At 47.0% G+C, this 27,190-nt stretch overlaps 12 protein-coding genes across 12 annotated transcripts; 6 read left to right on the top strand and 6 right to left on the bottom strand.

The window, feature by feature from the left end:
* Nucleotides 1-4,906: 4,906 nt before the first annotated feature.
* On the top strand, nucleotides 4,907-6,485 carry NECHADRAFT_101970 (uncharacterized protein). Its single transcript, XM_003047837.1, has 3 exons — nucleotides 4,907-5,270; nucleotides 5,348-5,799; nucleotides 5,854-6,485. The coding sequence occupies exons 1-2, from the start codon at nucleotides 5,207-5,209 to the stop codon at nucleotides 5,776-5,778; spliced, it is 495 nt and encodes a 164-aa protein (XP_003047883.1). The 5' UTR covers nucleotides 4,907-5,206; the 3' UTR covers nucleotides 5,779-5,799; nucleotides 5,854-6,485.
* A 315-nt stretch (nucleotides 6,486-6,800) lies between these two features.
* NECHADRAFT_86154 (uncharacterized protein) lies at nucleotides 6,801-8,945 on the bottom strand (the record flags this gene model as incomplete). Its single annotated transcript, XM_003047674.1, has 1 exon — nucleotides 6,801-8,945. One exon carries the CDS (start codon nucleotides 8,943-8,945, stop codon nucleotides 6,801-6,803), a length of 2,145 nt encoding a protein of 714 aa, XP_003047720.1.
* Nucleotides 8,946-11,092: 2,147 nt separating this feature from the next.
* Nucleotides 11,093-11,973, top strand: NECHADRAFT_86153 (uncharacterized protein; the record flags this gene model as incomplete). Its single annotated transcript, XM_003047836.1, has 3 exons — nucleotides 11,093-11,254; nucleotides 11,316-11,515; nucleotides 11,658-11,973. 3 exons carry the CDS (start codon nucleotides 11,093-11,095, stop codon nucleotides 11,971-11,973), a joined length of 678 nt encoding a protein of 225 aa, XP_003047882.1.
* Nucleotides 11,974-12,043: 70 nt separating this feature from the next.
* Nucleotides 12,044-13,150, bottom strand: NECHADRAFT_51123 (uncharacterized protein; the record flags this gene model as incomplete). Its single annotated transcript, XM_003047673.1, has 1 exon — nucleotides 12,044-13,150. The coding sequence occupies one exon, from the start codon at nucleotides 13,148-13,150 to the stop codon at nucleotides 12,044-12,046; it is 1,107 nt and encodes a 368-aa protein (XP_003047719.1).
* Nucleotides 13,151-13,918: 768 nt separating this feature from the next.
* NECHADRAFT_86151 (uncharacterized protein) lies at nucleotides 13,919-15,364 on the top strand (the record flags this gene model as incomplete). The annotated part of the gene is made up of 1 exon (XM_003047835.1): nucleotides 13,919-15,364. One exon carries the CDS (start codon nucleotides 13,919-13,921, stop codon nucleotides 15,362-15,364), a length of 1,446 nt encoding a protein of 481 aa, XP_003047881.1.
* Nucleotides 15,365-15,584: 220 nt separating this feature from the next.
* NECHADRAFT_50969 (uncharacterized protein) lies at nucleotides 15,585-17,357 on the bottom strand (the record flags this gene model as incomplete). Its single annotated transcript, XM_003047672.1, has 3 exons — nucleotides 15,585-15,783; nucleotides 15,832-17,048; nucleotides 17,109-17,357. 3 exons carry the CDS (start codon nucleotides 17,355-17,357, stop codon nucleotides 15,585-15,587), a joined length of 1,665 nt encoding a protein of 554 aa, XP_003047718.1.
* Nucleotides 17,358-17,905: 548 nt separating this feature from the next.
* Nucleotides 17,906-19,470, bottom strand: NECHADRAFT_86149 (uncharacterized protein; the record flags this gene model as incomplete). The annotated part of the gene is made up of 3 exons (XM_003047671.1): nucleotides 17,906-18,031; nucleotides 18,089-18,367; nucleotides 18,424-19,470. 3 exons carry the CDS (start codon nucleotides 19,468-19,470, stop codon nucleotides 17,906-17,908), a joined length of 1,452 nt encoding a protein of 483 aa, XP_003047717.1.
* Nucleotides 19,471-19,833: 363 nt separating this feature from the next.
* Nucleotides 19,834-21,675, bottom strand: NECHADRAFT_50613 (uncharacterized protein; the record flags this gene model as incomplete). The annotated part of the gene is made up of 5 exons (XM_003047670.1): nucleotides 19,834-20,430; nucleotides 20,492-20,847; nucleotides 20,912-21,087; nucleotides 21,162-21,440; nucleotides 21,494-21,675. 5 exons carry the CDS (start codon nucleotides 21,673-21,675, stop codon nucleotides 19,834-19,836), a joined length of 1,590 nt encoding a protein of 529 aa, XP_003047716.1.
* Nucleotides 21,676-21,969: 294 nt separating this feature from the next.
* NECHADRAFT_86147 (uncharacterized protein) lies at nucleotides 21,970-22,821 on the top strand (the record flags this gene model as incomplete). Its single annotated transcript, XM_003047834.1, has 1 exon — nucleotides 21,970-22,821. One exon carries the CDS (start codon nucleotides 21,970-21,972, stop codon nucleotides 22,819-22,821), a length of 852 nt encoding a protein of 283 aa, XP_003047880.1.
* A 423-nt stretch (nucleotides 22,822-23,244) lies between these two features.
* Nucleotides 23,245-24,392, bottom strand: NECHADRAFT_86146 (uncharacterized protein; the record flags this gene model as incomplete). The annotated part of the gene is made up of 4 exons (XM_003047669.1): nucleotides 23,245-23,298; nucleotides 23,376-23,876; nucleotides 23,933-24,309; nucleotides 24,368-24,392. 4 exons carry the CDS (start codon nucleotides 24,390-24,392, stop codon nucleotides 23,245-23,247), a joined length of 957 nt encoding a protein of 318 aa, XP_003047715.1.
* Nucleotides 24,393-24,728: 336 nt separating this feature from the next.
* Nucleotides 24,729-25,717, top strand: NECHADRAFT_86145 (uncharacterized protein; the record flags this gene model as incomplete). Its single annotated transcript, XM_003047833.1, has 2 exons — nucleotides 24,729-24,999; nucleotides 25,047-25,717. 2 exons carry the CDS (start codon nucleotides 24,729-24,731, stop codon nucleotides 25,715-25,717), a joined length of 942 nt encoding a protein of 313 aa, XP_003047879.1.
* A 333-nt stretch (nucleotides 25,718-26,050) lies between these two features.
* NECHADRAFT_86144 (uncharacterized protein) lies at nucleotides 26,051-27,072 on the top strand (the record flags this gene model as incomplete). Its single annotated transcript, XM_003047832.1, has 4 exons — nucleotides 26,051-26,162; nucleotides 26,220-26,292; nucleotides 26,346-26,773; nucleotides 26,828-27,072. 4 exons carry the CDS (start codon nucleotides 26,051-26,053, stop codon nucleotides 27,070-27,072), a joined length of 858 nt encoding a protein of 285 aa, XP_003047878.1.
* Nucleotides 27,073-27,190: the final 118 nt, after the last annotated feature.

Here is a 27,190-nt window from a genome sequence, read left to right as displayed (position 1 = left end):
CTTACTAAGCTTAAAGTAAACTAGGCTAAGTAGTATATTAATATGCCTCTTTAGCTATCTAGAGTATTATATAGTAATATCTATAGTTAGATCTCGCATAAAGCCCTATAGAAGGTTAAGGCTTAATAAAAACGACTATTAAATAAACTTCCTATATATATAGGGGCCTTATCTAGGACCATCGGTCTACTTTATACTTATACTCTCTAGGCTTTACTAATATAAGGTTAGCCCCTTTAATTATATTATTTCTATTTATATTAATATCTTTAATACTTAGGAACCTCCTAGCTTATTATTAAGCCTTATAAGCAGTTTAATTATCTAGTAGCTTATTTAATACTATTACTAATAAGTATATAATATAAGCCTTATATATTTAAGACTATTAAGAAAGTAATATAAGCAAAGGTATTACTAAAGTATTTAAGATATAATATATAAGGCTATACTAGGAAGTCTAAAGTATACCTCTTATATTATAAAGAGCTATTATAGGCTCTTACCTAAACCTCTATAACAATATATATAATAATATATATTTCTACTCGCTCTATAACTTACTTATTATCCCTATTATCCCTATTAGGAGACTTTATAATATCTAAGACTATAATATATATAATAATATATATAATAATATATATAATAACTTATATACTATCTCTGCTAGTAACTAGGCTAGTAACTATTATTATAATAGTGCCCGCATTATAACTTAATAACCCCTATGCTATCTACTAATAATATAAAAAAGCATAAAAGGCCTAATATACTATATTAGATTAAGGAGCTATTAAGACTAATTAATAATATAGGAAGGCTAATAGGCTACCTATATGCTACTCTAAAATAGAGTATAATTAATGCCTTAACTATAAGCGAATAAGGCCTTATTGCAAGGTAAGAAATAGCTTTAGAGACTAGATTATAGAGGAGAAGATAAGTTATCTTAATTAGGATAGGGCTAAGAACGAGCGGGTTAAATAGAATATAGGGATAGAAATAGCAAGGTAGCCTTTCTTAGGGCGACGAGGTATGCGGGATATCTAGGATGCTGCGGAAAGAGATCTCGAATTATAGTAGGAATAGTACGGAGGTGGGAACCCCGCCCCTAACTGATATTTATAAGAGTAATAGGAAATCACGACCCCTATATATCACTAGAAAGAGAAAGAAATAGTAAATCTCTAAGAATAGTTATAGTAACCTAAAGGCTTAATTTAACAATATTATAGCTGAGTTTATATAGAGGGTTAAGCAGGCTTAGTAGTCACTTATATAGTAACTATAGGAATAGCAAAAATAACATAATATTACATTTATTAGCCTATTCTACTATATTACTGCGTTAGATACTGTTTCTATAGATGCATACACATAATGCCTCGTATATAACGGATAATAGTTATACTACCGGTAGTGCATGAGTCACGTGAGGATATTTATACTATCGATGGTATATATATTAAGACCTATTTAGCCCCCCCCCCCCGGCACAGTTATAATTCCGAGTTCTAAGGCAGTTTTTAAAACCCTATAATCTGGAATAGCGATAAATTCTTAATTATTTACCTAAATAAAAGGCCTATTAAGCCTTACTATCTACTACTACTGCCTCCTAAATCTCGTATATACCTCTTTTACTAGGAAAAGGGTTATTTTCTATCTCCGTAGCTACCTAAGCCTTAACCTAATTATTTTCTACCTTACTCTAATCTAGGTATACTATTATCTCCTCCTTAGTCTAATCTCTAGATCTAGTTCGCGTCGTATAGTATTTGCCTATTTACTTCTAGTTAAGATACTATTAGTAGCTTACTTTGCTATACTATAAAGGTAAACCTAGCGCTCTTTAATATTACTAATTAGTTTTAATACTACTATAAGGCTATGCCTTATACTAAGTATCTTAAGCAGTAATATATCTCCGATAGATAGCCTGCGGGTTATTATATGTCAGTATCGGCATTGCTAATGCTATTAGCAATAATACTGCCGGCGCTGTCCCTACCTGTGTCGATGATACTGCCGGCTCGATACTAATAATAAGGCAGCTAGTACCATACCTGCCTGGCCCTGCCTGCCCGGATGATCTTAACGACGGTGCTCCTAGCGCTTCCCCTGCCTATAATAATAATGCTAATAAAGATACCGCCGGCGCTAGCTATGACTGCCCTAATAATACTACTAGCATTGCCCTTACCTGCGCCGATAATACTAATAACTATAAAAGCTCCTTATATTATTAAGGGTATGCCTTTAAAGTTATTTTATAACCTACTTAGTAGTATCTATTATATTTAAGTTATACCTTTAGCTATATTAATGCCTAAACTACCTCGAATATACTTAGCTCTCTCTAAGTACTTAATTATAATCTACTAGTAATTAAATTAATAACTATTTAATTAGATTAATACTAAGGCTCTAATAATAATTAATAAATACTATAGTAATTAAGGTATTAATATATATAAAAATACTCTAAGTAAAGGGCTTAACCTTATTCTTATAGAGCCTTAAGAATATAGGCGCAAGGGAGGCTATAAGATTAAAAGAATATATTAATATAACTAAGTAGGTTTTCTTTTAAAAGTAGTTTCTACTATTCTTTAACTTTATATAAAGCTTTATAAAATACCTAGCTATATATAGTATTATATAATAATCTAAAGAGCTTAATTAATATTCTTATTTATTAGCTTACTTATTTAGATTATAATTTAGCTAATTAATTAAGAAGTATATACTTTATAGCCCTTTAAGCCTTAAAGAACTTTAATATAAATTTCTTAAGGTAGCTCTTAAGGAGCCTATAAATACCTTTAACCCGCGAGGTAATTATATTACTAAAATAAAGATATTAATTAACCTAAGCCTTTATTAGCTTTTTTTTCTATAGATTAAGCTAATTAGTCTTAATATAGCTAACCTCTTTAAGGTATTATAATAAATAATACCTTTTAAGCTCTTATATATACTAAGTAAAAGCTTCTTTATTTAGTAACTTTATAATTAAGTACTAATAATTAAAAAACTTACTTTAATTACTTAGGCCTTATTAATAAGCTTTTAATCCTTATTAATAGTATATAAATATTAATTAATAATAATAAAGGATTACTTTATTTATATACTATAGGTATAAGAGAGAAATTAAAAATACAAAATAAATCTCTATAGTATTTATATAAGCCTTATTATAATCTATTAAGATAATAAATAAAAGCCTTATATTATAAAGTTTATATAGGGACCTAAGTTAATCTAAGGCCTATAAGTAATCCTACTTAGTCTTACTATTAATAAATATAAAGGTAATATAAAATAATCGCTAATAGGTATTAATACTAATTATATTAAGTAATAATATCTTATATTTATTTATCTTATATATATAATTAAGAAAAAATAAGTCTAGATAAGCCTAGAAGTATATTAATAACTCTAAGTAAATAAATAATATAGCTATAACTTAGTTATTTAAATTAAGCTATATTTAGCTCTAAAACCCTTCCTTATCTAGCTAATTAGTAAAGATATATATAATACTTTATCCTTTATATAGCTCTTATTTACTATTTATAATAAATTATAAATATCTTACTAAGTTATAATAATATTTAAGTTCTAATAAATATAAGTCTTAGTATCTTTTAGTATTACCCCGGTATTTTTAAGGTAATTAATTATTAACTTATTTATATTAAAGAGCGATTAATAAATTAAATAAGTTAATTTATATTAGCTTAGCTTATAGTTATATAAGGAAAATTAACTATTTAAATAATACCTTAAAGACTAAGTCGCCTTATCTAGGGATTCCTTTATAATAATTAAGAACTAATAATTAATTCTTTATATAATAGTCTTATATTAGTAATCTTTTAAGGCGCTAAGTAAATAATACTATTAATTATATATATATATATAATAACTTACTTATTATTAATTAATCGCAAAGATCTCTTAGTTATAAATATATATCCTCTAGGTATTACTTATTTATTAATAGCTATAAGTAAAGCCTCTTATTAATTATATATACCCTCTAGTAGGAATATATTATTAGGAAATATTACTTAGGCCATAGCGGAAGCCTACTCTTTGAGATTATAGTTATATTTAGTAGTAATAGTAATAAATAAAACTCCTAAAAATTCTAACTATAGGGTTTAGCTAAATTAAGGGCTAATATAATCTATATACCTATGCGTATATAAGTAAAAGCGCGCCTAGGCGTGTCCCTATAGGGCCCCTTTTATTAAGCTTTAATCTAATAATTATTTTAAACTATAATAACTTATGCTATAAGGTGGTGAAAAATATAGGACTAGGTTCCTTTGCTTGAGTTTTTCTCGCTTTATTATATATGTTATTTTTGGGAAGTTTAAATAACTTTTATCCTCTAAACTACCACGTAAACCCTAACCCCTATATTCTTATATAACATTTCGCCTATATCTAATAGTAAGATAAATAAATAGATAACCCATAAGGCACCCTAGTAGATAGGTAGATATAGATCTATATCTATCTATATCTATATTTTATCTATATTAATAAATAGATTCCCTACCCTTATTATAACGGGGGCATAGTATACTAAGCGTAGGATTTTATATTATATCTAATAATATTAAGAAGTATTCTTAAGTAATAAAATTGTATTAAAAGCTAGAGAGCTATCTCGAAATAGGAAATATACTTCGTGTTTTCGTGAGTCGAATAGTCCTCGTTCGACTTGCATATTGCGAATAATATTATTGGTTGGCACGGAATGTGGTTGCTTCTAATAGGACGGAATTGTGAGCCTGTCATTCTGCCATATCCCACCGCCTGGCCCCTAGATACGGTGGTGGCGAGGGTCGTAACACTCGTCTCTTGGAGCAGCCCGAACATACCACAAATACCCACAACTATCGATAGTAAGAGCATTTCGCAAACTCAGCGCCGTCGCGCTCTATTTAAAGATAGGCTTTGGTCGATGCTGTTTGTTGCTCGTTCACCCACGCTATCCTTACGCCTATCGACATGTAAGCTCGTTATTCTCCCCGCCAACTTACTCGCTGTCCTCATCGCCACCCGAGGACGACGCGCCGCTTCCACCCTGCCGACTCCCGAGCGAACCCCCGCGAGTTTTCAACCCTTGCCATGGTGATTAAACGACTCTAGCGTCAGGGACTCGCGCTCTTCAATCACCATGTCCAATCCCCCTTCGTCCAACGCAGCCGTCCTTAGCGTGCCCTCCACCGACGATGACTCTGGTGAGCAATCCTGCCTTCGCCGGCACTGCCCCTCATGTCCTTAGCCACCCGCCTGGCCTGCTGATTCTCCATTCCAGCGTCCATGATCATTGCTGACACTAAGGTGTCAGCTAATTTCCCTCCTCCCAAGACGGATAAGCCTCGCCCGCACGTTTGCGGCACCTGCCAGCGGTCTTTCGCCCGATTGGAACATCTCGAGCGACACGAGCGCTCCCACACCAAGGAGAAACCCTTCGAGTGTCCGGAATGCAATCGACGCTTCGCCCGTCGCGATATGCTGCTGCGTCACCAACAGAAGCTTCACCAGACGTCGACTCCGTCGTCCCGTCCCCGCAATCGTCGCGAGTCCGCCGGCGGCATCCCCTCTGGCCAGCAAGGCGACCATGTGATTTGCCAGTATCCCACATATGGCCAGCTATACCCTGTACCACAGTTTAACGGTGTGGATGTTGGCTCGTGGAAGATGGATGAGGAGAATAAATGGCTACCCAGCATTGATGAGACCTAAGACCAAGGCGATTATACTCAAGTAAGTGTTGAAACACGGCGGCTTATCTCACCGTGGCAAGCTAATAGTATCTAGTACCCCAAAAAACCCGACTGGTGCCGTTTTGAAGAAAGACTTTCTTTCCAAGGTGATCAAAGTTGCCAGTAGCCGCAGCATCTTTGTTTTCAGTGACGAGGTTTTCAATCCCCTGGTCTTCAACAGTCCCAAGCCACCCTCACTGGTGACTCTCGGCTACGAGCACAGCGTTGCTACTGGCTCACTATCTAAAGCCTTTGCTATTCCTGGCATACGATAGTGTCGCCTCGTTCGCCCTGAACCCGACTGTGATGCCCAAGGTGATGGAACGCAATCTTTCTCTATGCCGAGAGAGCGTCCTGCTTCTGGAAGACTTTGTCAATCGAAACAAGACGCGGGTTCGCTGGGTTAAGCCACAAGGTTCGGGAATGGCATTCATCAGGATGCTCAACTCTGATGGTGAGCCAGTCGATGACGCAGAGTTCTGCATGAAGTTGAAGGAGGAAGAGGGTATTTGCTTGGTTCCAGGAGGACACTGTTTTGGCGAAGGCGATGCAGGTGACTTTAAAGGATATGTACGGATCACGCTGGGAAATCCAACTTTATTGCGGGAGGTCCTACCCTTGTTGGGGAATTTCACACAGAAACAACGAGTTGTACGAACAGGCGACAAGCCTGTATCCGATGGATTACCCCTAGAGACCCTTTGCCTTTCATCAAACATGACCCATCCATCTTGACACAGCTTTGTGAAACTTTGACCGTAATTTCCTTGAACTCGATACAATTTCCCCTTGACACTCGAAAAAATTTAACCCAAGTACGTAACCAGTCACATCGATTTACATCTCACCTTCATCGCGTGGGGGGTAGCCCACTTGCATGGTCAGCATATCTTCTCCACCATCTGTGTTCCTCTCAACCAGCCCCTCCTCAGGGTTCGGGCAGTCTGGTACAATGGTGCACAGAAAGTTCATTGATCTTGTTCCTCCACTGTGCTTTGATTCCTAATCAGCAACCACGGAAGTTGAAATCCATGTCCAGTCAGAGAGGCGAACCTGACCCGAACCCTCTGACCGTTCCATGCCATGGTAGATTCCGAAGATCGAACCTCTGCCTGTTAAATCGGACTTCTTGATGCGATCAAAGTCCAGTGTTGACTTTGTCCAATGAGGGATTCCGAATTCCTGATCGATATTCACCCGTGTTGACAGGTCAACAAACATGGGACCATTTAGGCCATCAAACTGCTGGGTGAGTTGGAAGATATAGGCGTGTAGTAGATGCTTCTGTAGCTCAAGGACTTCCACAGGACGCAGTTCTTGGACCTCTCTAAAACTTCTGACTGGTAGCATGGGGATCTCTTGTTCCATGATGAGGTTGCATAGTGTCGTTATGGTCTTGTTGATCTGCTGGCATGTGACGAGATTAAAGGAAACCCCGCTGTCGACAAGCGTTAACATGCCATCTTCTGCCTCTCGCAAAGTTCGGGGCGTCGAAAAGTCATCGTATGCCGTGGCGAGTCCTTTCCAGAGCCCAAGGGCTAACCACAAAGATCCTGTACGAGCAAGTGGTTTGCTCCAGCCTTGACAATGCGAGACGAGATCCTTTTCCAAAACGTCATCATGGAAAATGAACAGTCGTTTAATCCCTGCTGATAACAGAGCTGCGAGTTGCACCTTGACTTGACGGACAACGGCGCTCTCGGAAGGTAGCGCGACGAGGAGCGCGAGGCGATGGTCGAAGCCAAGGACCTGCAGGACCTGGTTAAAGATGACTGAGTGCTTGCCGACCAAGCCGACTGATGTCCCCTTATCACCAAGTATGCCCTGTATATGGAGATGACTCCATCTGTTGATGTGTGCTGACCTTTCAAGGTTCGATTCGAAGAAACAGGAGATGATACTTGGCCCGTCCAAGCCCCAGTGGGCAAAGCCCAGGACCACCCCAGCGACGAAACCACCAGCCTGCTCATTGCAAACTTTGAGACGACGATAATGACTTCCTGACGAGACGAACTCGTCCAGGCTGGAAGCCTCAGTGTAGATGGCGATGCTAGCAGGGACATTGCGAGTGCGGAAGGCCCAGGCCACTTGCTGTAAGCGTTCCTCCTGACAAACGGGTAGGTTGACGCGTGTGAGTTGACCTGTGACGGCGTCGTGAATGACTTGCTCTCGGTGGGAGCTGAGGAAAATGTGCAAGTTGTCGAACCCATCTAGAGGAAAGGGGGGCCGGGACGTGTGAGGGACGAAACGAATGACGCAGCCGTCCAGCCTTGCTGTGGCAGAGTTCCGGTAATCGTTGATGAGGCCAGAGAACCGGTCTTCCACATCCCCTTGACTCATCATTGTGAGATTTGTCACCAGAAAGACGCGGTCTTGCTCGTATACGTCTCGCTCTGCTATGCGGGAAATATGGCGGTCTTCGTCGAGATCGAAGTGTGGGAGATTGTGCCAAGAGATAACTGCCTGTCTCGTAAGGTCGCCTCGGGATTCTTTCTGAAGTTCCTGGACAAAATCCTTCTGGCTGGCTTGGATGATCTTCTGAACTTCTCTTCGCTTCGAGGCAACGCTGTCGGGGGGGTTAAGCGAGATGGGGTAGGGACTGTCCAAGCCGTAGGCATACAGTAGCTTCCGTAGAGCTCTTGGCGCATCCTCAGGAGAGATGGTCAGGACCCGGATCATGTATTGGGGCGACACATCGGCTGCCCAATGGACGGTTGCGATCAAACCTAAAGCACATTCTGCTGACATTTGGGGATCGATGACGAAGGCGACGCAAAGAGAGTCAGTAGGCGCCATATCCATATTCCAACACTTAAGCCCAGCGCCATCGGCTACTCGGTAGTCTTCAAGCGATTCCCGCCATCCGTAATAGCATAGGAACTCGAAAATAGGACCCTCGTCACCCTGATGATCATCTGCGAGTTGGGCATGAGCAAGATAGGCGGTGCCAGCATCCAAGGACGACCCGACACAGACGCCCCATTCCGCATCCCAGAGGCCGGCGATGATGACTTGCCAGACGTTCTTATCGGACATGCAGTGACGGGAGACCTTGAGGTGGGCAAAGCTGACGTTTCTGGGGCCAGGTGGGCTGTCGCTGCTTGCCCATTCGCGAATCCCTTCGAAGGCAATATTCGGAATGTCCATTCTTGATAGGGCGGGCGGCCCGCGACGGAGAAGATCGGGATCGACAGTAATGGAGGAAGGATCGGGGAGAGGAGATCGGAGTTGGCGTTGGGCTTTGAATCACACGTTTTGGGAGGAGTGGCGCGAACGCGACGATCGAGATCGGACCCGATCAAGGTCAGAGATGAAGGGTAAACAAACGCGAAGGCGGAAAACAAAGAAGCGAGGACTCACTCTCTGCGCTCAAAACCGAGTCGGTCAGATAACGTAGAGAAGAGCAGTGCTGGACAGTGCTGGGCAGTGCCAGATGCTTTCCTCCACCTCCCAATGACACAGTAAACAGTAGTAATTCAGGCGGGGATAAAACTATGAAGAGCAGAAAATCTCATCAGATGCTGGGACTCCGAGAAAAAGATGATTTGTAAAGGTGTATTCGTGTCTAGAAGGTGCCATTCAAACGAGAAATGGCAAAATTGCTGGTCATCACTTTCCCGGGCCATTGCTCTCACGATAACCATCAGAGTACAAGCAACCCATGGTCTCATGGCATGGGCAGTTACCCTCATAGAGCTCGCTCTGGGGATCTTTGGGGGCATTGAGCAGATGGATGTGTCAAGAGGCCTTTGGAGTTTGGTGGAAATGTAGCTACTGTAGATATGCTCTTCAGCGGTTTTCTCTTTGCATCTCTATGGCGCCCAAGACTGGAACCTCCAGAGCGTAGGAAGTGAGTATCGAAGAGGGTCTCCTACTGGTATAGCTGGCTAAGCACTGGGATTGTCGGTTGGGTCGATCTGTGGTAAGTCTGTGGTTGGTCAGCGGACAGCTAGGCAATGGACGTGGTTGATGGCTCCTTGGTTCTATTAAATGATCTTCCCAGCGCCGGTTTTCTGGCAAAGTTAATGTCATCAAGTTTCACTGTGGACTTTGATCGTTCAGCTTGTTCAATTCGGTAAGAAACGCTGTGCAACTTTGACCAGCAAATGGGGTGTGCGTGATATCATTTTCTTGTGGGAGGGAGCGGCCATGGTGAAGCCCGGCCCTTGACGGGTTAACTGAGCCAGAAGATCGAAGTAAGGATCGGGTCCAAGAATTGGGTTCAGCTTCGAGGATTTTGATCGAAAGTTCCAGTAGAGCTGGAATGAGTATAGCAGTCGAGATTGGAGTACGTTCAGACGAGCGTCAAAACGAAGGATAACAGAACGTGGAGGTCCGATGGGCAAAGAGCCTGGAAGTCAGCTATGAATTTAATGTTTCCTGTCGAGATGACCGAGAGTAGTTGCCTTTAACATTGACTTGTTGACAGAGAAAGACACGCGATTCTGCCAGGCGTAAAAAATTGTGTCAAGAGTCAAAGGTAGCTCTCGCTCACAGCTGTTTGACGCAGTCGTTTGACATTGCCGGACGTAGCGCTTACGGTTACACAGCGGACTATGAGTGACACAATACATTCACTTGCTCTTTGTTCTTACTCCGAATATGAGCAAACGAGGATAATCACAGCAGAAAGGATGTCTGGCAGCATGTGATTGACATGATCCAGGTTGGCAAGGCGAACCCGAGCCCCGACAGGTCAACACCAAGCAAGAGTGCATTTCAATTTTAGACTAAATTTCACGTGGCAATACCTTGGCTACTGCTTACAGGCATCAAATACCGAGCTGCATGACCGCGGCGGCACAGGCTGAGGTGAGCGTCAGGGGTTAAGCGGCTATGAGGCATGTTGTGAGATAAGACGATTTTGATTCCTGCCTTACTACTAATTTTCGTAATGTGTTAAGGTAGACTTTTCTTCTTTTTTCACCATCTCTACACACAGGCTCTAGCCTCAAATGTGTGCTTGATAATCGGTGCCTTGTTAAATTCGCCCTGTTGACTCTCCCTTGTACCGGTCCCCACACGCTTTCATGAACATGCCGCCGTATTCGCGGCCCAATAAGTTGGCTGCTGGTTTTTCCCTATCGGGATGGGACGCTTATCATACTTACCAAGTCAGACGAAAGGAGCTGACAGGCTTACCATCTGTTCCTTCATGACTCTTAAATAGCACGCATCCTGCGCTTCAAATAAGTGTGTTAAGCGAGTTCATTCTCTCTCTTCCTTGACCAAACCTACCTCTAGACATCTTCTCTACAATTGTTATCGAAACAGCTGGACTAACTACCGACATCATGGCTGCTCACGCAAAGACTGCACTTATACCATGGGACCCTTCGAATGAGGCACATTTCAAGCGCATGTACGACCAACGGGTCGCCTGCGGCTGGCGATATGAAGAGGTGGAGGAGTGGAGGAACAAGATGCTCAAGAGCCAGAAGTTTCTCTACTGGATCGTGCGTTCTTGTCCACTCTCATCTTGCGCTTCAGTTGAGCCAGTAGGCTGACACGCAGCAGATATTGGCCGATGATCTTGAGGGGAGAGAAGAGTTACTGGCAACACATATCAACCAGTACTCAGATGTGAGAACCGAGACACCAGCGATTCATGGGAAATCAAGACATCTGACAAGTCTCAGGAAGCTAAGGAGCTCTCAGATACAGCGGGTACAGTATTTAACACTCCTCGGGAACCAACAAATCGTCGTTTTCTTCCCGTAGGCCACATCGCACTCGAATTGCTTCCTCAACAAAACGAGCGATTTCAACTTCCACCCTCTACCATATGGATCATGTCGCTCTACATTTCATGGTACTAATCTTCAATGATCGACTCAGACAAGCCACTGACCATTGCAGGGCACTCCAGAGTGCTGGCCTCGGGCGTAGTGCCATGGCCGAAACCGAGAGACTCGCAAGGCTCCCTCCCTTCAACCGCGACGTCGTCGGCTTAGACACGGTTCAGAAGCATTTCCAGCTCGGCGATAACAATTTTAACAAAACTTATTACAGTTCTAGTGGCTTAGAGGTGCGTGCGATCGAAGAATGGTACATGCGTCAGGGATACGAGGTTGTTGAGAGGGTTGATCAAGGGTATAACTGGAAGGACCCTGCAACAGGAGATTTTCTTCCAGTGCCGCTTGTCTACATGGTCAAGAGATTTTTTTCAGAATAGTTTTGAGTAATTAATACATATGCTACTTATAGAAGGCTATTTTATCACCATCCTGGATGTACTAAAATCGTCATCCCCAAATACCTCTTCTCTTTCCCCTCTTCTTCGCCCAGATCAAATCCCCCCATCCCATAACTGTATATCCACTAGAATTTTGACCACCCTGCGAGTCATACTGCTCCTTTGCCTTGACCGTCCAGGGAGCCTTCTTGCCCTTTTCGACGACAAACTTGTAATAGATCAAGTCCCAGACGCCTGGCGAGCGACCCGTGATGCCTCGGTTACGCTCCGAAATGGTATCCCACGGTCCATCCACCAAAACAGCCAGGCACCTGGAGAATTTGGGGTCATAATCGACCGACTCGTTGAGGTTGTACTTGGCAAGATGCTCCGATGCCTTGAGGAAAACACCCCCCATCTCATCCCAGACGTTGACCCCCTGGTTTTCGAGGGTCTCTGCTGCCAGAGCGGCCCATCCTAGGCCTGACTGCGCGTGAGACTGATCCCGACCTGCTTCGGAGGACTGACCTGTTCTTCGATCAAAGTTTCCGGGAAGGCCTGCGCAAAGATCGTTCAGGTATGCATTCAGAGCATAGTTGAACATGTTGACGTCTTCGAGGTAGATAGAGAAGCTAAGAAGGGCTTTGATCGAGGCCATGCCGTAGTTGGCGTGTCCAATGATGATTGACTGGCGAGCAAAAAGCCAATACAACTGATTAGAAAACCCTGTCCCGCCCTGCCAGGCAGCTCCGGCTTCTGTCCAGTTGCCCTCCCAACGCATGATCTCAGCGGCATTTACAAAGATATCACCTTCAATCCCAACCAGGAGGCTTGTGTCGAGGCCGATGATGTTGGTCAGATTTGTTCCCCAGGCATCTAGGATCTCAGTAGACTTCTTCCAGTGGCCATTCTCGCGGGTGATGTACCAAAGAATGGCGTGCTGGTATGCAGCTCGGGTGTCGGCCGTGAAGGTGCTAAAGTTGCTCGGGCTTCCTCGCGAAATGATGGCTTTGGGGCCTTGCATCACGTAGTCGGTGGATGAGTACGAGTCTGCTTGGAGAGCCTTGAAGCCGCTGATCCAGGGTTCTTCCCCTTTTTCGACCATTGTGCGCATAAGTTCCAGGTCCTGGTGAGAATGCCACATGCCAGGATGGCTGAATTGTCCGAGGCCAGTCATGGCGCCTTTCGGCGTCATGGGAACAACAGGGCCTAGCCGTGGTCGTGTCAGTCATTGATTGCCTTGCAGGGGAGAAAACTGTACCGTTCAGAAAAGGCAGCTGAGTGACTCTGGCAGCCGAGTATTGCATCAAGGAACACAAAGCCAGTGCGAACTGTAGTTTGATCACCAGTCAGCCAGTCGTCCATATCGGAATGGGCTTTGTCCTGAAACTTGCCTGAAGACTCGATTTTACCAACTTCATTTTGTCAGATGCACCCCTTGGGGCGAGGTCTGGTTAATGAATGATTGTCGAGTCTGTCAAATAAACAAACCGCTCGACTGTGTCGGCAGCTGTTCTTATGTGCCTGTCCTGACCTGCCTGAATCGGCTTGACTTGGGAGACGCTTGACGGCTTGGGAATCTTCTGAGGCATTCGGCCTAAGTGTCGGCGTCTTCCTGCGGGGAAGACGGCCCTATGACCAGCAGGGGCACATATTCAGGCAGGGGGTAATTGCCAGATGAGACCCTGTACATGTAGCTTCTTCGGTGGTTACTGTAACGGCCTCGGGACAATGCCCGCCCGAAAAGGATGGTCTGAAATGATGACACCGGGAAAATACTCGGCATGAAAGCCCGTTTCAGGGTGCTCACCTCAAAGCCCGAGGCTGTGGCGGGAGGGCTTTACTTATAAGTACGGTCACTGTCAGAAGAGCCAATCGGTCAAGCAAGCAGAGATTAGCTCCACCTCGATCATTCCCTGACAACCCCGCAAGATATACATCGCACATGTTCACTTCGCTCGTCTTCTGGCTCCTTGTTGAGCTCCTTGCAGTCTCGTCCGTCCAGGCCGCCAAAGAGATTGCAAACAACATCATCACTTATCCAATCCCCTCTGGCGTCGAAAACTCCACGGCCTTCGAAGTGAAGGTGCGCACGCCTGGTGGGAAATGGAAGGACGTGGCTGTTTACCGCCCGACTCTTACTGAGATCAACGCAACCTCCGGGTCACGATCCTTGTACCAGTCATCAATGGTCTACTTTGACTTCAACGGTACCGTGGAAATCGCAGCAACATGGTCCAAGGAGCGTCCACAGGAAGTTAGGGTCCGTCCTGACTCGTACGGCATTAAGGCCCAGAAGTCGGGTCGGAGCGTCAGGTTCACTCTCGACCGACCGCGCGACGTCGTTCTGCAGATCAACGGCGAGATTTTTGACGTTCTGCACATCTTCACCAATCCACCACCCGTAGACGAGCCGTCGCCGGATGACCCTGATGTCATCTATTACGGCCCTGGCTTTCACTCGGTGTCTGGCAAGATTCAAGTCCCCTCTGGAAAGACACTCTACATCGCCGGCGGCAGCGTTGTCAGCGTTGAGGCCATCGAGTTTACGAATGCGACCAACGCCGCTGTCCGTGGCCATGGTGTATTGACATACCCGCGCTCTGGCAACATTTTGGTGACTCGATCTCAGAACGTCGTCATTGAAGGACTCATCGGACTCAACTTCATGGCCCGGACATTCGAGGCAACAGACGTCGACATCAAGAATTGGAGATCCTTCAGCTCTGTCCAGTGGGGCGACGGCATCGACCTCTTCTGCAGCCAGAATATCCTCATCGATTCCGTCTTTGTGAGAAGCGCCGACGACTCGGTAGCCATTTACAACCATCGAGGTGCATGGTATGGCGACGTCAAGAATATCACGATCCAGAATTCATCACTTTGGGCAGATGTTGCCCACCCTATCAACGTCGGAACCCATGGCAACACTGCCGACCCAGAGACGGCCAGTGACATCACCATTCGCAACGTCGATATCCTCGACCACAGGGAGAAACAGATGCTGTATCAAGGAACTATAGCGCTCAACGCCGGGGATAGCAATCTACTAGAGAATATCCTTATCGAGGACGTCCGTGTGGAGAACTTCCGGCTCGGCCAGCTGCTCAACTTCCGTGTCATGTTCAATGAGAAGTATAACACGTCTCCGGGTCGCGGGATCCGAAATGTCGCCATTCGGAACCTCAATTATAACGGCCATGGAAGCATCACCTCTCTATTCTCGGGATACGACGCTGAACGGACCATCTCCAATGTCACATTCTACAACTTGACGGTGAACGGACAAGTCATCACAGATTCCATGAGAAAGCCGGGCTGGTACTTGACGACGGACTTCATTCCACTTCATGTTAACGATCATGTTCACGATCTCACTTTCAAGGCCTAAAACCAAGCCATCTTGTAGAGCATGACGCGAAGAGAACAGGCTTCGATAGGATAGCTCGCATGGCACCTCATCACAGGCAATGTCGTGACCAGAAGACATCTGCTGCCAAACTGAGAATGAAACCAATATAAATGAGGGTTATCCTACATGCCCGAGGCACGTGTCTGTTCCCCGATCTTGCCTGCCTTGTAGATCTACAATGGCCAATTTCCCCACTAGCTCAATGCTTGGCGTTTGGGCTCTCATCCAGATGCAACAAGACGAGCAAGTTATGATGACCCCAGTGATGGCGATATCGCTTTCCGTACACATACATGGGAACGGTGAGAAGCATCAGGAATCCTGTGATGCCAGCGATTGTGTCAAAGAGTTCAGCTGTACCCCTTGCCACATACCAATCCACAATGAAATTTGTCAGACTGCATAGGATCAGCATATGATAGAGAAGGAACCATGGATTAACTCACCCGTAGAAGAAAAAATTCTTGAACGTGATGTTCATTATGAACATTTCGACGGCATGTGCAGGCTGAGCGTCAAGCGCATATGTCATGGTGACGCTAGCAGCCACGCTCATGCCAAACAGTGTGATGCCCCAAATAGTAGAAATGGCATAGATGGACAACTGAGCTTCGATTGCATGGCCAAATCCCACCAGGCCAGCTACAGAAAAGACTGCACCCACACTTGCAAGGACAAGTCTGAACTCTGGCTCATAAACACCCTTGTTGCGTCTTGTCATGAACTTGATAAGAGGGTCTGAAACAAGGCCTAGAAAGATGGTAGCGAGAGCACCTCCGACAAGTGGCCCAGCTGACACGTAGCCAACCGCTGCAGCGTTGAATCCCCATGGAGGTGCCGCAAACATGACACCGGCAAGAACCGACATGGCCACAAACCACGCCATAATCAACCCAGACACGAAAATGTTGTACGAGGCGATGAGGTTGAGAACGATGAAAATACTGGCCAGGACCATGGAGATCAACGACTTCTCTGTGAATCGCCCATTGTAGAGAGCAAGCTCCTGGTAGAATGTCTTTGGCCGTGGAAGGTCGCTCCTTGTAGAGCCAGGGTTAGACTTGCATTGGGCAATTTCAACATGGTCTGCATCAGCTCTCTTCTCTTCGGCTCCATCCAGGTCTGTGTTGGAGCCGATTCGATCGATATTGAAAACAGGCGATCGGTTGTACGCGGTCTCGGGGACGAATAGAATGACCAGGGTGGTCTGTAGCGCCACAAACGGCAGGAGAATGTGAAAGTTGTAAGGCCATCCGAGCCTGGTTGTAATGAGGCCGGCGAGGACGGACACACCGTTGCTCAGACTGCTTAGGAAGAAGATAACCAGAGCAACGTAGACACCGCGTTGGTGCACAAAGTAGATGTCGGTCACGACAGAGGTGCAAAGAGACTCGTAGGCAGAAGCACCAAACCCCTGGAGCAGTCTTCCCGCGACGAGCGTGTTGTAATTCTTAGAGAACTCGGCAACGAGGCATCCGACGAGGCCGATGACGGAGGAGAGAACAAAGACAGGGCGCTTTCCGTATTTTCGAGCAAAGGCTGAAGCAAAGGGAGAGACAGCACCGATGGCAAGTAGCATGTATCCGTTCAGCTTGGCAACATCGGAAAATGATCGATCAAGGTCGGTGGCAACTTGGACGATTCCTGCATTCAACATGGGTGCCTACAAAGCAACATTAGTTAACTGAAAATGTAAGCCTGACTTGAAAAGGGGCGACCGTACAGGAACCACGCAGACAAAGGCTGTTCCAAGTAAGATGATGGCAAAGACAGCCATCTTCTTGGAGTTGGACCAATTCAATGGATCGTTGGGATCATCGGCGGGCTGCGGAACAAGAACGATATGAGATTCCTTGCCCGAGCCTCGCTTCAGACGCTCATGAGTCTCGGAAGGACCGGCAGCTGACTGATCGAGAGTGACCGTGCCAGGGACATGGTGACCGTCGGTATTTTCAAGAACTCCTAGACCCATTGTGAATGCCGTAACAGATGTTTAATGAGATGCTCTTGAGAAAATCCCCGAGCCCAGCTGGTCACGCTCAACTACTTAATACAATTCGTCACCGTCACCATCACCATCACTTGATCCCTTACCTTACAACTGAGCTACATGCGCTAGTTGTGGGGTAGTTAGAATGCGGGGGTGGGGTCGTATGGGCCTTGTAAATCCGGGGTAAAATTAGCGACCCTTGATGACAAATTGTCGATACAGGGTGGCTCCCCCAATTTCTCTTTTTTTCATTGTGTTCAATAACGAATCTGCGAGAGGTTGGCCCCTTGTAGTATAACCTATTGCCTCTCTAATATAGCTTTTACCTTTGTGCTGTTTCAGTGGTTTAATATTTACTTCCAGAAACTTAACACAAGTAGACACGGCTGAGTATTTTACGAATGTATTATCCTGATGCAAGCCCGGCCCTTAATGGGATAAATGCGCCAGAAGATAGAGCATTTTAAGATGTGTATCATATGAGACAAATACGCAGGCAAATGCTTGATGCTATTCCATTGAGCCTGCTTTCACAGTTTCGTGTCCTCTTTCGGTGTCAAAACAAAAGCCTTGTATCCGATAAAAAGTCCTTTAGGATCCCATTTCTCCCTAATCCTCATGAATTTCGCACAAGCAGACTTTGACCACACTGGGATCTACAAGAAAAATCATGTGAGCATTAGGTTCGTGAATCTGCACACCGCATCACTTACACTGGAAGAGTGAAGAGCACCAGGTGACTGGTCAAAGTCAGCAACGTACATTCCACAGGCGACAGACTCAGCCTGCTTATATGAGTGTTGCATGACTTGTCGGACTTTGGTTTGGAGTGATACGTCTTTCCATCCTGAAAAAGTTGAGATATAATATTGTTGAGGGATGCTAAGAACCGCATCCGCCTCATCGACGTCCAGGGTGTCAGCCATGTAGATGCATCCGTATGATGATCGTGTTGGTAGATTACACATGGCTGGTTTGATGGCTTCAATGAGCTGCAAGTCGGCTGTGTAAGAACTCGATTTCACATCTATGAGACCTGAATACGCACCTTGTCACGAGGAATAGCTGGGTCATTGAGAATGCTGTTGATACCCCATTTCTGACCTGGAGTCTGTGGGTTCAAGAGGTGTTGAAGCTTGAAGAACTCTTCCCAATCGACTTCGGCCACAGGCTTGGACTCAATCAGGCATCCTTTGAGATTTTCCGGCACCTGATCCCAGACGCTGAGCATGCTCTCTGCTTCTGAAAGAGTGTCTGCATAGGCTGAAATGTTGACAAGGAGCAGAAGAGGTGAAGTAGAAGGCACACTCTCATCGGGGGAATCGGGTTCAAAGAGCTCGGGGTGCAGGGTACATGCCGCTGTCTCAGTAAAGGACTTGGGCATCTGGTTGTTTCGTTCAAAAGCAAAAGAGAGGAAGGCCTCGTAGTTGTCTTTACCGGAGAAGGTATAAGCACGGCCATAGTGTTTCTTCTTTGGAATGGTGCGGCTCCAGATCCGAGTAACAACTCCAAAGAAGGCCTGCCCAGCGCCACGTGCGGCCCAGAAAAGATCTGAGTTCTCTGTCTTGCTTGCAATCAAGACCCTGCCGTCGGGAACAACAATCTCCAATTTGATTATCCAATCGGTGACAGTAGCTCCCCATCCTCTCATGAAGAAACCTTGGCCACCGGCCAGGCAGAAACCACCCAGGGCCACATCTGGAGCATGCCCAAAGGGGAAGAACCGGCCTAGAGCGTCGGTGGACTTCCAGGCCTCGTACACGCGGACGGCAGGGCCAAAGGAGACCTGGCCGGTCTGGGAATCGTACTTGATCTCCCTGTTGAGGTGACTGACGTCGATCAGGATGCCGTTGTTGATCAGTGATGGCTTCGATGGAAGGTGTCCTCCCGATCGTACACCCACGGCCACACCAAGTTCTTGGGCCCTTTGGAGCGCCTTGTACACATCCTCGACTGACTGGACAGCGTGGATCTCAATTGGAAACCTATCAGTTTCCTCTTTGTTGAAGTAGCGCTCGCGGGAGTTCTCATAGTCACTTGTCCCTCTTTGGAGCACGGTGGGTAGGATAACGTCGGGAGAAGCGCTGCTAGTCATGATGATAGGGGGACAATAGATGTGATATTGGTGGAGATGTTTAGAGGTGTGGTGTGTGTTGAACTGAGGGGAGGCTCGTAATTTGGCTGCCAGCCACTTAAGTCTAATCCGAGGGTAGCCCGGTTGAGGAATAGAAAGGGGGCTCCTTGGCATGCCGAGGGATCATGCCATGACATGTGTGGGGTAAAGAAGATGACGGCCGACTACGGGACTGGGAGAAAAGAGCACGATCCAATATACAATCTGATGCTTCAGATTTACTTTTACCGTTAGGAATAAATACATAAAACAGAGCGGACTGTGAATCGAGAATAAAACGTTAGATGCGGTCATTGGAGTAGTCAGATAGATACTGGTACGCTATCAACAGCCAAACACCAAGGCCAGCCAGAGTCCCAGCAGAGTATCAAATCCAATGGCTTGGCCAATACTGGCCATCTCACGATACTGTTCCGTAATTGCCTCTGTTTCCTTGAGATGCTTCAACTGGCCACCCCCTAATTTCGCGATGGCCCCAGACACCGAGAACGGTTCCCAAGACTTCTCACCATGGACAAACGCAATGAAGACCTTGGCAAACTCTTCCGACGCCGCCCTCTGGGTGTTTTCAAGACTTTCGTTGTAGTTCTGTAGCAGGAATGAGATATCGAGAATGTGTGTACTATGACCCTTAAAGGGGCCATCCCAGGGATTCGGTTCAGCGAATTCCATGACGAATGCATCCTGCGGAAAGCTAGCGGCGAATGCTCGCGCCGCGGCTTGGTTACCAATATCAGACCCAAAGGTAAGAACTCGTAGTAAAGCATCCTGATCATCAAGTTCCGGGGTGATGCCATAGCACCTGAGGAGGCGATCTGCTGCACCGCGGTGAATAGATAGGAACTTGCGGGCAAGATCGGAAAATCCCGAGGCTATCCCTTTTCTCTGAGAAAACAGACCCATGAATGCAAATATACTGGCCTATGTAGCATGTGCAGGTCAGCAAAGTTTCGGTCTCCGAGAATATCATGTTAAAACTTACATCTAGAGGAGAGTGGATGACCATCACAGCTTCGGACGACTTAGACTTCAAAATGTAGTCTTTGGACTGTATGAAACTGAAAGTCTCGTTGTAAGGCACGAGCTCTCCGTCTAGAACTGGAATGAACGGAAGGGCGGGATTCTGGGCTTTCTGAAGCTCTTCAATGGAGAAGGCCTTGAGAGCTTTGACTCGTTCCGTGGCGGACAAGTCCTTACATCCCAGAGCACCAACCAAGGCTTCATAGCTCGACTCGGCCACTGATTTGCTGATGGGGGCGACGGAGGGCGGGGCGCCACCCATGACGATAACCCGAGAGGTGAGAGCCTCCTCTGTGTACAGAAGACGGACAGCTGACACTGAGGTGATGGGTCTTGCTTAGTCTTACTTCTCGATTACTTTCAGAGAGGGCCCGAGACTCACAGCCACCCACGCTTTCTCCTGCCACGGTGATACGATCGGGGTCACCCCCGAAACCACCGATATACTTCTTGATCCAGTAAATCGAGGCTCTCTGGTCTAGTAATCCACGGTTCGTCTTGTATCCAGCCTGCTTCAGCTCCTCGGAAGCCGCGAACCCTGGTGCCCCAAGTCGATAACTAGCAACGCCAGGGGTGAGCGCCTTGTACCTCAAAAGAAGGCATATCCATCAATCGGGGAAAACAGCACACACTTAATATTGATGCCAATGATAGGCTGACCCAGCTGTGCCGATAGCCGCACGATGCTGGCCATGTCGTATTGCGGCCACCAGTTTGATCCCACCGCAAAGCCGCCGCCGTGGATAAACACAAAGACAGGAAGAGGAGCTGAATGGTTTCCCGATGGGATCGATATGTTCAAAGTCAGGCAATCAGTGCCCGACAAGCCGGGGAAATCGGGCTTTGGCAGCGTCTTCTGGATGGCCACCATTTCATTGTCTACTGCCCGAGGGTCAGAAATTGCCTGCGGCCTGCACGTAATTAGACCGAGACCTCCATCGCCCTACAAGGTCGTGACTCTTACCCATGTTTTCGGACAGTTATGCCACTTCCATCATATGTGCTCAACTTGGGGTTGTCAAACCAGTGCTCAAGCGATGCATATTTGACCCCCAAGAGCTGTGTCACCTCGCCCACCTTGAGACATTGAACCACACCAATATCTGGGTGAGAAATTTCAGCTGGCTGAGGTTGGAAGGGCGCCATGGTGGAGGAATTGCCGAATAAGAAAACGAGATGGTGTCTAGTGAAGTCGATAGTTCAAACCCCCTGAAACTACGGCGTTCCTCTTGATATCGACTGGCGTTTGTTACCCCATGGGGGGTCTTTGTACCCCACATTCAGGGACCCAGGTTGGGCGCCAGACTCCATTCAACCTGAGAACTGCCCGGACACACCTAAATCCAGGCTTCTAGACCTAATTATTTGAAGCCTTGGTATTACATAGCTATCCCACACACATGCCATTTCGCCGAGTACAGTCACCTCTTCCATCAAACGATGCCGTCAGCTCGCGAGTACATTCGGCACCCCAACGGGCAGACTACAAGCTACTTCTACGACAGCTTCGTGGATCCGTGGCGTATCAGCGAGACTATCTTGATACAGCACGGCTTTGCTAGAACAGCTGATCACTTCTACCACTGGGTTCCGGCTCTTGCGCGGCGTTACAACGTTATCCGCCGAGACCTACGCGGCCATGGAGGTTCAAGCTTCCCAACCGATCAAGATGATTCATATGACTACTCAACCGCCACCATCGTCGAAGAGATCAAAGATACGCTAGATCAGCTAAATATCGACAAAGTGCACTTCATTGGCGAGTCCACCAGCGGTATGCTGGCCGAGATCTTTGCCGCCACGTACCCAGATCGAATCCATTCTGTCATTATTTGCTCTTCACCAACACACCTTCCTCTGGCCGCACAGCAGTTTCTGGCCTTTGGAAAATCTTCGTGGCCCGCGGCATGCCGAGAGCTAGGGTCACTTGGCTGGGCTCAGCGGCTCGCGGCGTCTAGTGGGACTGTGTCCAGCAGCGACCCAGACTATATCAAGTGGTGGATCGACAAGGTAGCAGTCAGTGATGGGAAAGGGCTTGCGTCTTATGCCGAGTTCTTGTGCAAGTTGGACAGTAGGCCATATCTCGGCCGCATAAAGGCGCCGATGCTCATCCTCTGCTCGACCAACAGCGCCATGGTTACCGTTGAATCCATGCGCGAGCTTGCCAGCCAAGTTCCAACTGCAATACTGGAGGCTATTGAGGCCAAGGGCCATGAGATTTATGCTGAGGCTGCTGAAAAGTGCCTTGCCAAAGTTCTCGAGTTCCTCAAGAGTCTTCAACTTGGTCAATAACAATGACTGCATCCAAAGGCTACGATGCTCGTAAGGGTTTACGTTCTTATGCCATCATGTATCTATAGATGTGGTCTTTTTTAGCTGGGGTCGACAGCCTACATATGATAATGCGTTAATAAACCTAATTGGCGCGTTCACTGCCCAAGCTGTTTAGGGATTTGCAGGCCGTAGCAATCACTGTCTGGCAGTTCAAGGTCTGTCTGGGCTGCTGAGCCAGAGGATTCACTATAAGTTATACAATACAGACTCGGGTTCCAGTACGACTCGACCTTCCTACAACTATGCTCAGTATCGCGATGTTTGGAGACCATTCTTCTGAGCAAATAATCTCCATGCACCAAGGTATCTACATACATTTGGTTTAATTTAACTCAATTAGTCAATGTCTGGACCACACCCACGTCTATAGGTGAGAAGCTTTTATTCATCCTTCGCATTCGTAATGTGCAAATACACAGAAGACCCGTCCCGATCCTAAGCAGAGGCCATTGATTAGCATGTTTCACAGCGTATACAGGCCATATAGAGGATGAACCGGCCGGTCTACTCACAATGCATCGTGGGTCCTTGGATGCCTCTTCAAAGACGGCATATGCAGCTTTTGCCATTGTTGGCTCAATACTCTCCCGTTGAGCGGCCTCAATACCCAACGACAAGTCTTTTAAAAACATCTGCGTCTTGAAACCTAGCCTCCATGCGTTGCTGCTTGGTGCATGAGGTACGACGTTGGGAACGGGACAGACGTTGTCGCCCATAAAGGTTTGCCCAGTCGAGTTGTTGATGATCTTGTGTAGCATCTTGGGGTCAACTCCAGACTTGACACCAATGGCCATGGCCTCTGCGATAAGTAGCAGCACAGAGCACGAGATATAGTTGTTACTTATCTTGGCTGCCAGCCCGGATCCGACGCAGCCACACCAGAAGATCTTTTCAGGGTCAGCCATGGCGGTGACGACCTGCTGTAGTCTCGTGGCTGCCGCATCATCTGCAGCTGGCTCAGGATGGCCGATCATGAAAGAAAGCGAGGCTTTTTCAGCCGCAGGGACGCCTCCCTGGGAAAACATTGGATCAGCATACACATTGCCAAGTGTGGGCGGTCTGTTCTCACGGATACAGGGGCATCGGCGTATATGCCCTGGCCTGCCTCTCTCACCAACCGTGACACCTTTCGGGCTGTCTCTGTGTCGATTGTGCTGCACTCAAGCAGGACTCTCTTTTCATTCCTAGGCGCCGCAATGATGCCAGTTGTTGGATCAAGATAAACGCTCTCCACCTCCCGGGGGCCAGGGACCATGCTAACAACAACATCGGCTTTGGAGGCTAGATCGCGCGGCGAGGTCTCAATGTGTACTAGCCCAACACTGCCAAACTCGTTACTGAATCTCTCAGCTGACGGCTTGTACACGTCAAAAACGTGCAAAGAAGCACTGCTCGGCAATTTACGCCTGATTGCAGCGGCCATTGGGTAGCCAATAGCGCCGAGACCTTCAGGTGTAACCAATGTTAGTTAAAAGACAGTTGTCTAGCTGGAGGGCCTACCTACCAATGAAGCCCACATTGAAGTCCATCTTGCATGTATTTTCTGAAGACTAAGGTCGTATCAATAGAGCCAGTTGTTTATCAGAATGCTCTTGTATCAAGCGAGAAAGTTATCTACGTCAAGGCAAGGAGCACGAATCAGACCCCACATTAGAAAGGGGAGGGGTAGTGTTTCAATGTGCTCCATCCATTTACTACCCCACAACCTGTCGTCAACCCCAGACAGGGAGCCTCCTGATCGAGACCCCTCCGGCAGTTGAAGGCTTCTTGATAAAGCCGGCTCGTGATTGTAGGTCGAGCCGGGTCACCTGCTCACGATTGCCCCTGTCCCAGCCAGCCCGCTCGAAACCATACACTCGTCAGCCATGACCACCTCCAAGCCTTTGAGGGTTGCCGTCATCGGTCCAGCGGGGTTCGGGGGATCTTACCTGTGCGTGGAGCTGATCAACCGCGGACATCATGTCGTTGGTCTATCCCGCAATCCGGAGAAGCTGGGGTCTCATGTCAACTACGAACCGAGGCCCATAGACATCGACAACAACACCGATTCCCAGCTGGCAGAGGCGTTGCACGATGTCGACGTTGTTGTGAGCGAGTATGGTCCCCACACAGCTGGACACCAGGCGCTGCAGTATGGTGAGTGGTCTGTGTACCGGATTAGTTGTTTTCACTGACCATGATAGTCCCTTTCATCGAAGCCGTCCGCAAGATCATCTTGGCTGTTAAGAAGGCCAAGGTTGGCTACTTTGTCATGGTCGGCGGTGCCGGAAGCCTCCACATCGCTCACGAGGACGACCTGTGTGTTGCCGACAGTAAAGACTTTTTCCTGGCCTACCGCAGAGCCATTGCAGACAGCCATGCTCATGTCAGCTATATGGAGGGTAGACTAGGTCCCATGGGAGGTGGCCTACGCAGGTATCGGAACGCGCGGCTTACCCTGAGGAATGCAGGCGCTTCAGACCATGACATCAAAGCCGCAAAGGCGGCTGTCAATGAATACGAAGAGGGTGTAAAGCAGGATCGGGCCTCGGAGTTTATCAAGGCCGCGAGGGCCAGCTACATGTTCTTTGATGGAAACACGTCTTTCAACTGGACGTTTGTGTCTCCCAGCCCTCTGTACCGTCCAGGGAAGCGCACTGGCAGCTACGAGGTGACGATTCACAACCTCCCCCTGAAAGGCGAGCCTAAGGGCGAAAATCGGTTGGATGGCAGACTGACAGGCATTTCGGCTGCGGATCTTGCCATTGCAATTGCGGATGAGGTTGAGTCACAGAAGCACAAGTATCAACACTGGACTGCAACAGCTGATCTGTCTGACGACACACCGGCCCCCTCTTATCTTAGGCTAGAGTAGAGTCTCTCCCGACCCAGTGCGTGATAATACATGCTGATTGAGATTCTCTATTGAAACAAACTTTGCTCCCTTTTGTAATTGATATCTGTCAAGGGGCAAATAAGTCCATTCCCATAACCCTCACTCTTGTGAGTTTGGCAAAGATTCCAATACAGTCCATAGCCAGGCTAACCCCATCTACGTTACCCCATACTAAGAGATGCAAAGCACCCCACAGGTAAATGTCTCATGGCGACCCATATAAGGAAGCACAGTGTAGCTAGTCGCACAGGCAGAGCCAACACGTCCTAACATCAAAATTCTTCATCCGTAATTCACAAATAATCACCAAAAATGTCCAACTACGTCGTTGATGAAGCCGAGCTAGAAAATGTTCGTGGCAGGGTCATCTTGGTCACTGGGGGTGCTACCGGCATTGGTCATGCCATCGTCACCCTCGCCCACCGTATGAATGAGCCTGTTCCAAAGGCGAGACGTAAATTAATGCTAACTCATCCAACAGGGCATGGCGCAAAAGTGGCATTCTGTGATGTTAATGAAGAAAGCGGGAGGAACTTCCAGCAGGAGCTTGGCAGGTACACGCGCTCATTCGATCCAACGCAACTGTCTTGACTCTTAACATCTCTAGTGACGTCCTATTCGAGAAATGCGACGTCTCAAACTGGAGCGAGCTGCTCAGATTTTTCCAGCTCACATACACCAAGTTCGGTGCCATCGACTCGGTCATCTCAAATGCCGCCATCAACAGGATCGAAACACTCGAGGACCCATCCGACACCCCAACATCCGAGCTGCCAGCTCCAGACATCTCGGCCCTCAATGTGAACATTGTTGGTACCTGGTATGTTACCAAAGCTGCCATTCACTTCTTCGGCAAGAATCCCGAGACCAAGTCTCAGCTTGTGCTGTTCGGATCCGTGGCAAGCTACTTTGACACACCGCCGCTGTACACCTACTGTGCCAGTAAAGCCGGAGTTCTTGGCCTTATGCGTGCTCTCCGGACTCAACTTCCCAAGCAGAATATCACCGTAAACATGATTGCACCATGGATGACAGGTAAGCAACTCTCCCCCCTTAAACTGACATATTCCAGCTGACGAGCAATCACAGTGACCGCCATGGTGACTGACCACATCAAGAAGGTCTGGGATGAGCTACCGGCCAACTCACCACTTGATGTTGCCAAAGCCAGCTTGTTACCCATTGTGCGCCCGCAAGTGAATGGCAAAGGCTTTCTGATAAATGGAGGTAACATTACGGAAGTTGAAGATAAGCTCGATGAGACGCAGCATGTGTGGCTGGGTTCGGAACTAGACAGCAATATGAGAGAGGGCCAGCGTAGACTTATCCCATGAGCTTCACAGGATCTAAGTAGTTAGCTTTCGCAAACATATACCACACCGAATTGGTATAGCTTTGGTCAATTGAGAGAACAATGATTGTGCCTAGTTCCTCAATGACAGCTCAGGCAGT

The sequence above is a fragment of the Fusarium vanettenii genome (assembly GCF_000151355.1).
Source record: "Fusarium vanettenii 77-13-4 chromosome 10 genomic scaffold NECHAsca_14_chr10_3_0, whole genome shotgun sequence".
Taxonomy (NCBI): Eukaryota; Fungi; Ascomycota; class Sordariomycetes; order Hypocreales; family Nectriaceae; genus Fusarium; species Fusarium vanettenii.
Note: the sequence above shows the minus strand (reverse complement) of the source record. Positions and strands in the feature narration are given on the sequence as shown.

Bases quoted from the DNA above. Each gene is read 5' to 3' on its own strand.
- NECHADRAFT_101970 (XM_003047837.1), top strand. From the start codon at position 5,207: ATGTCCAATCCCCCTTCGTCCAACGCAGCCGTCCTTAGCGTGCCCTCC. The intron at 5,271-5,347 runs GTGAGCAATCCT...TCTCCATTCCAG, and splicing joins CTCCACCGACGATGACTCTG to CGTCCATGATCATTGCTGAC.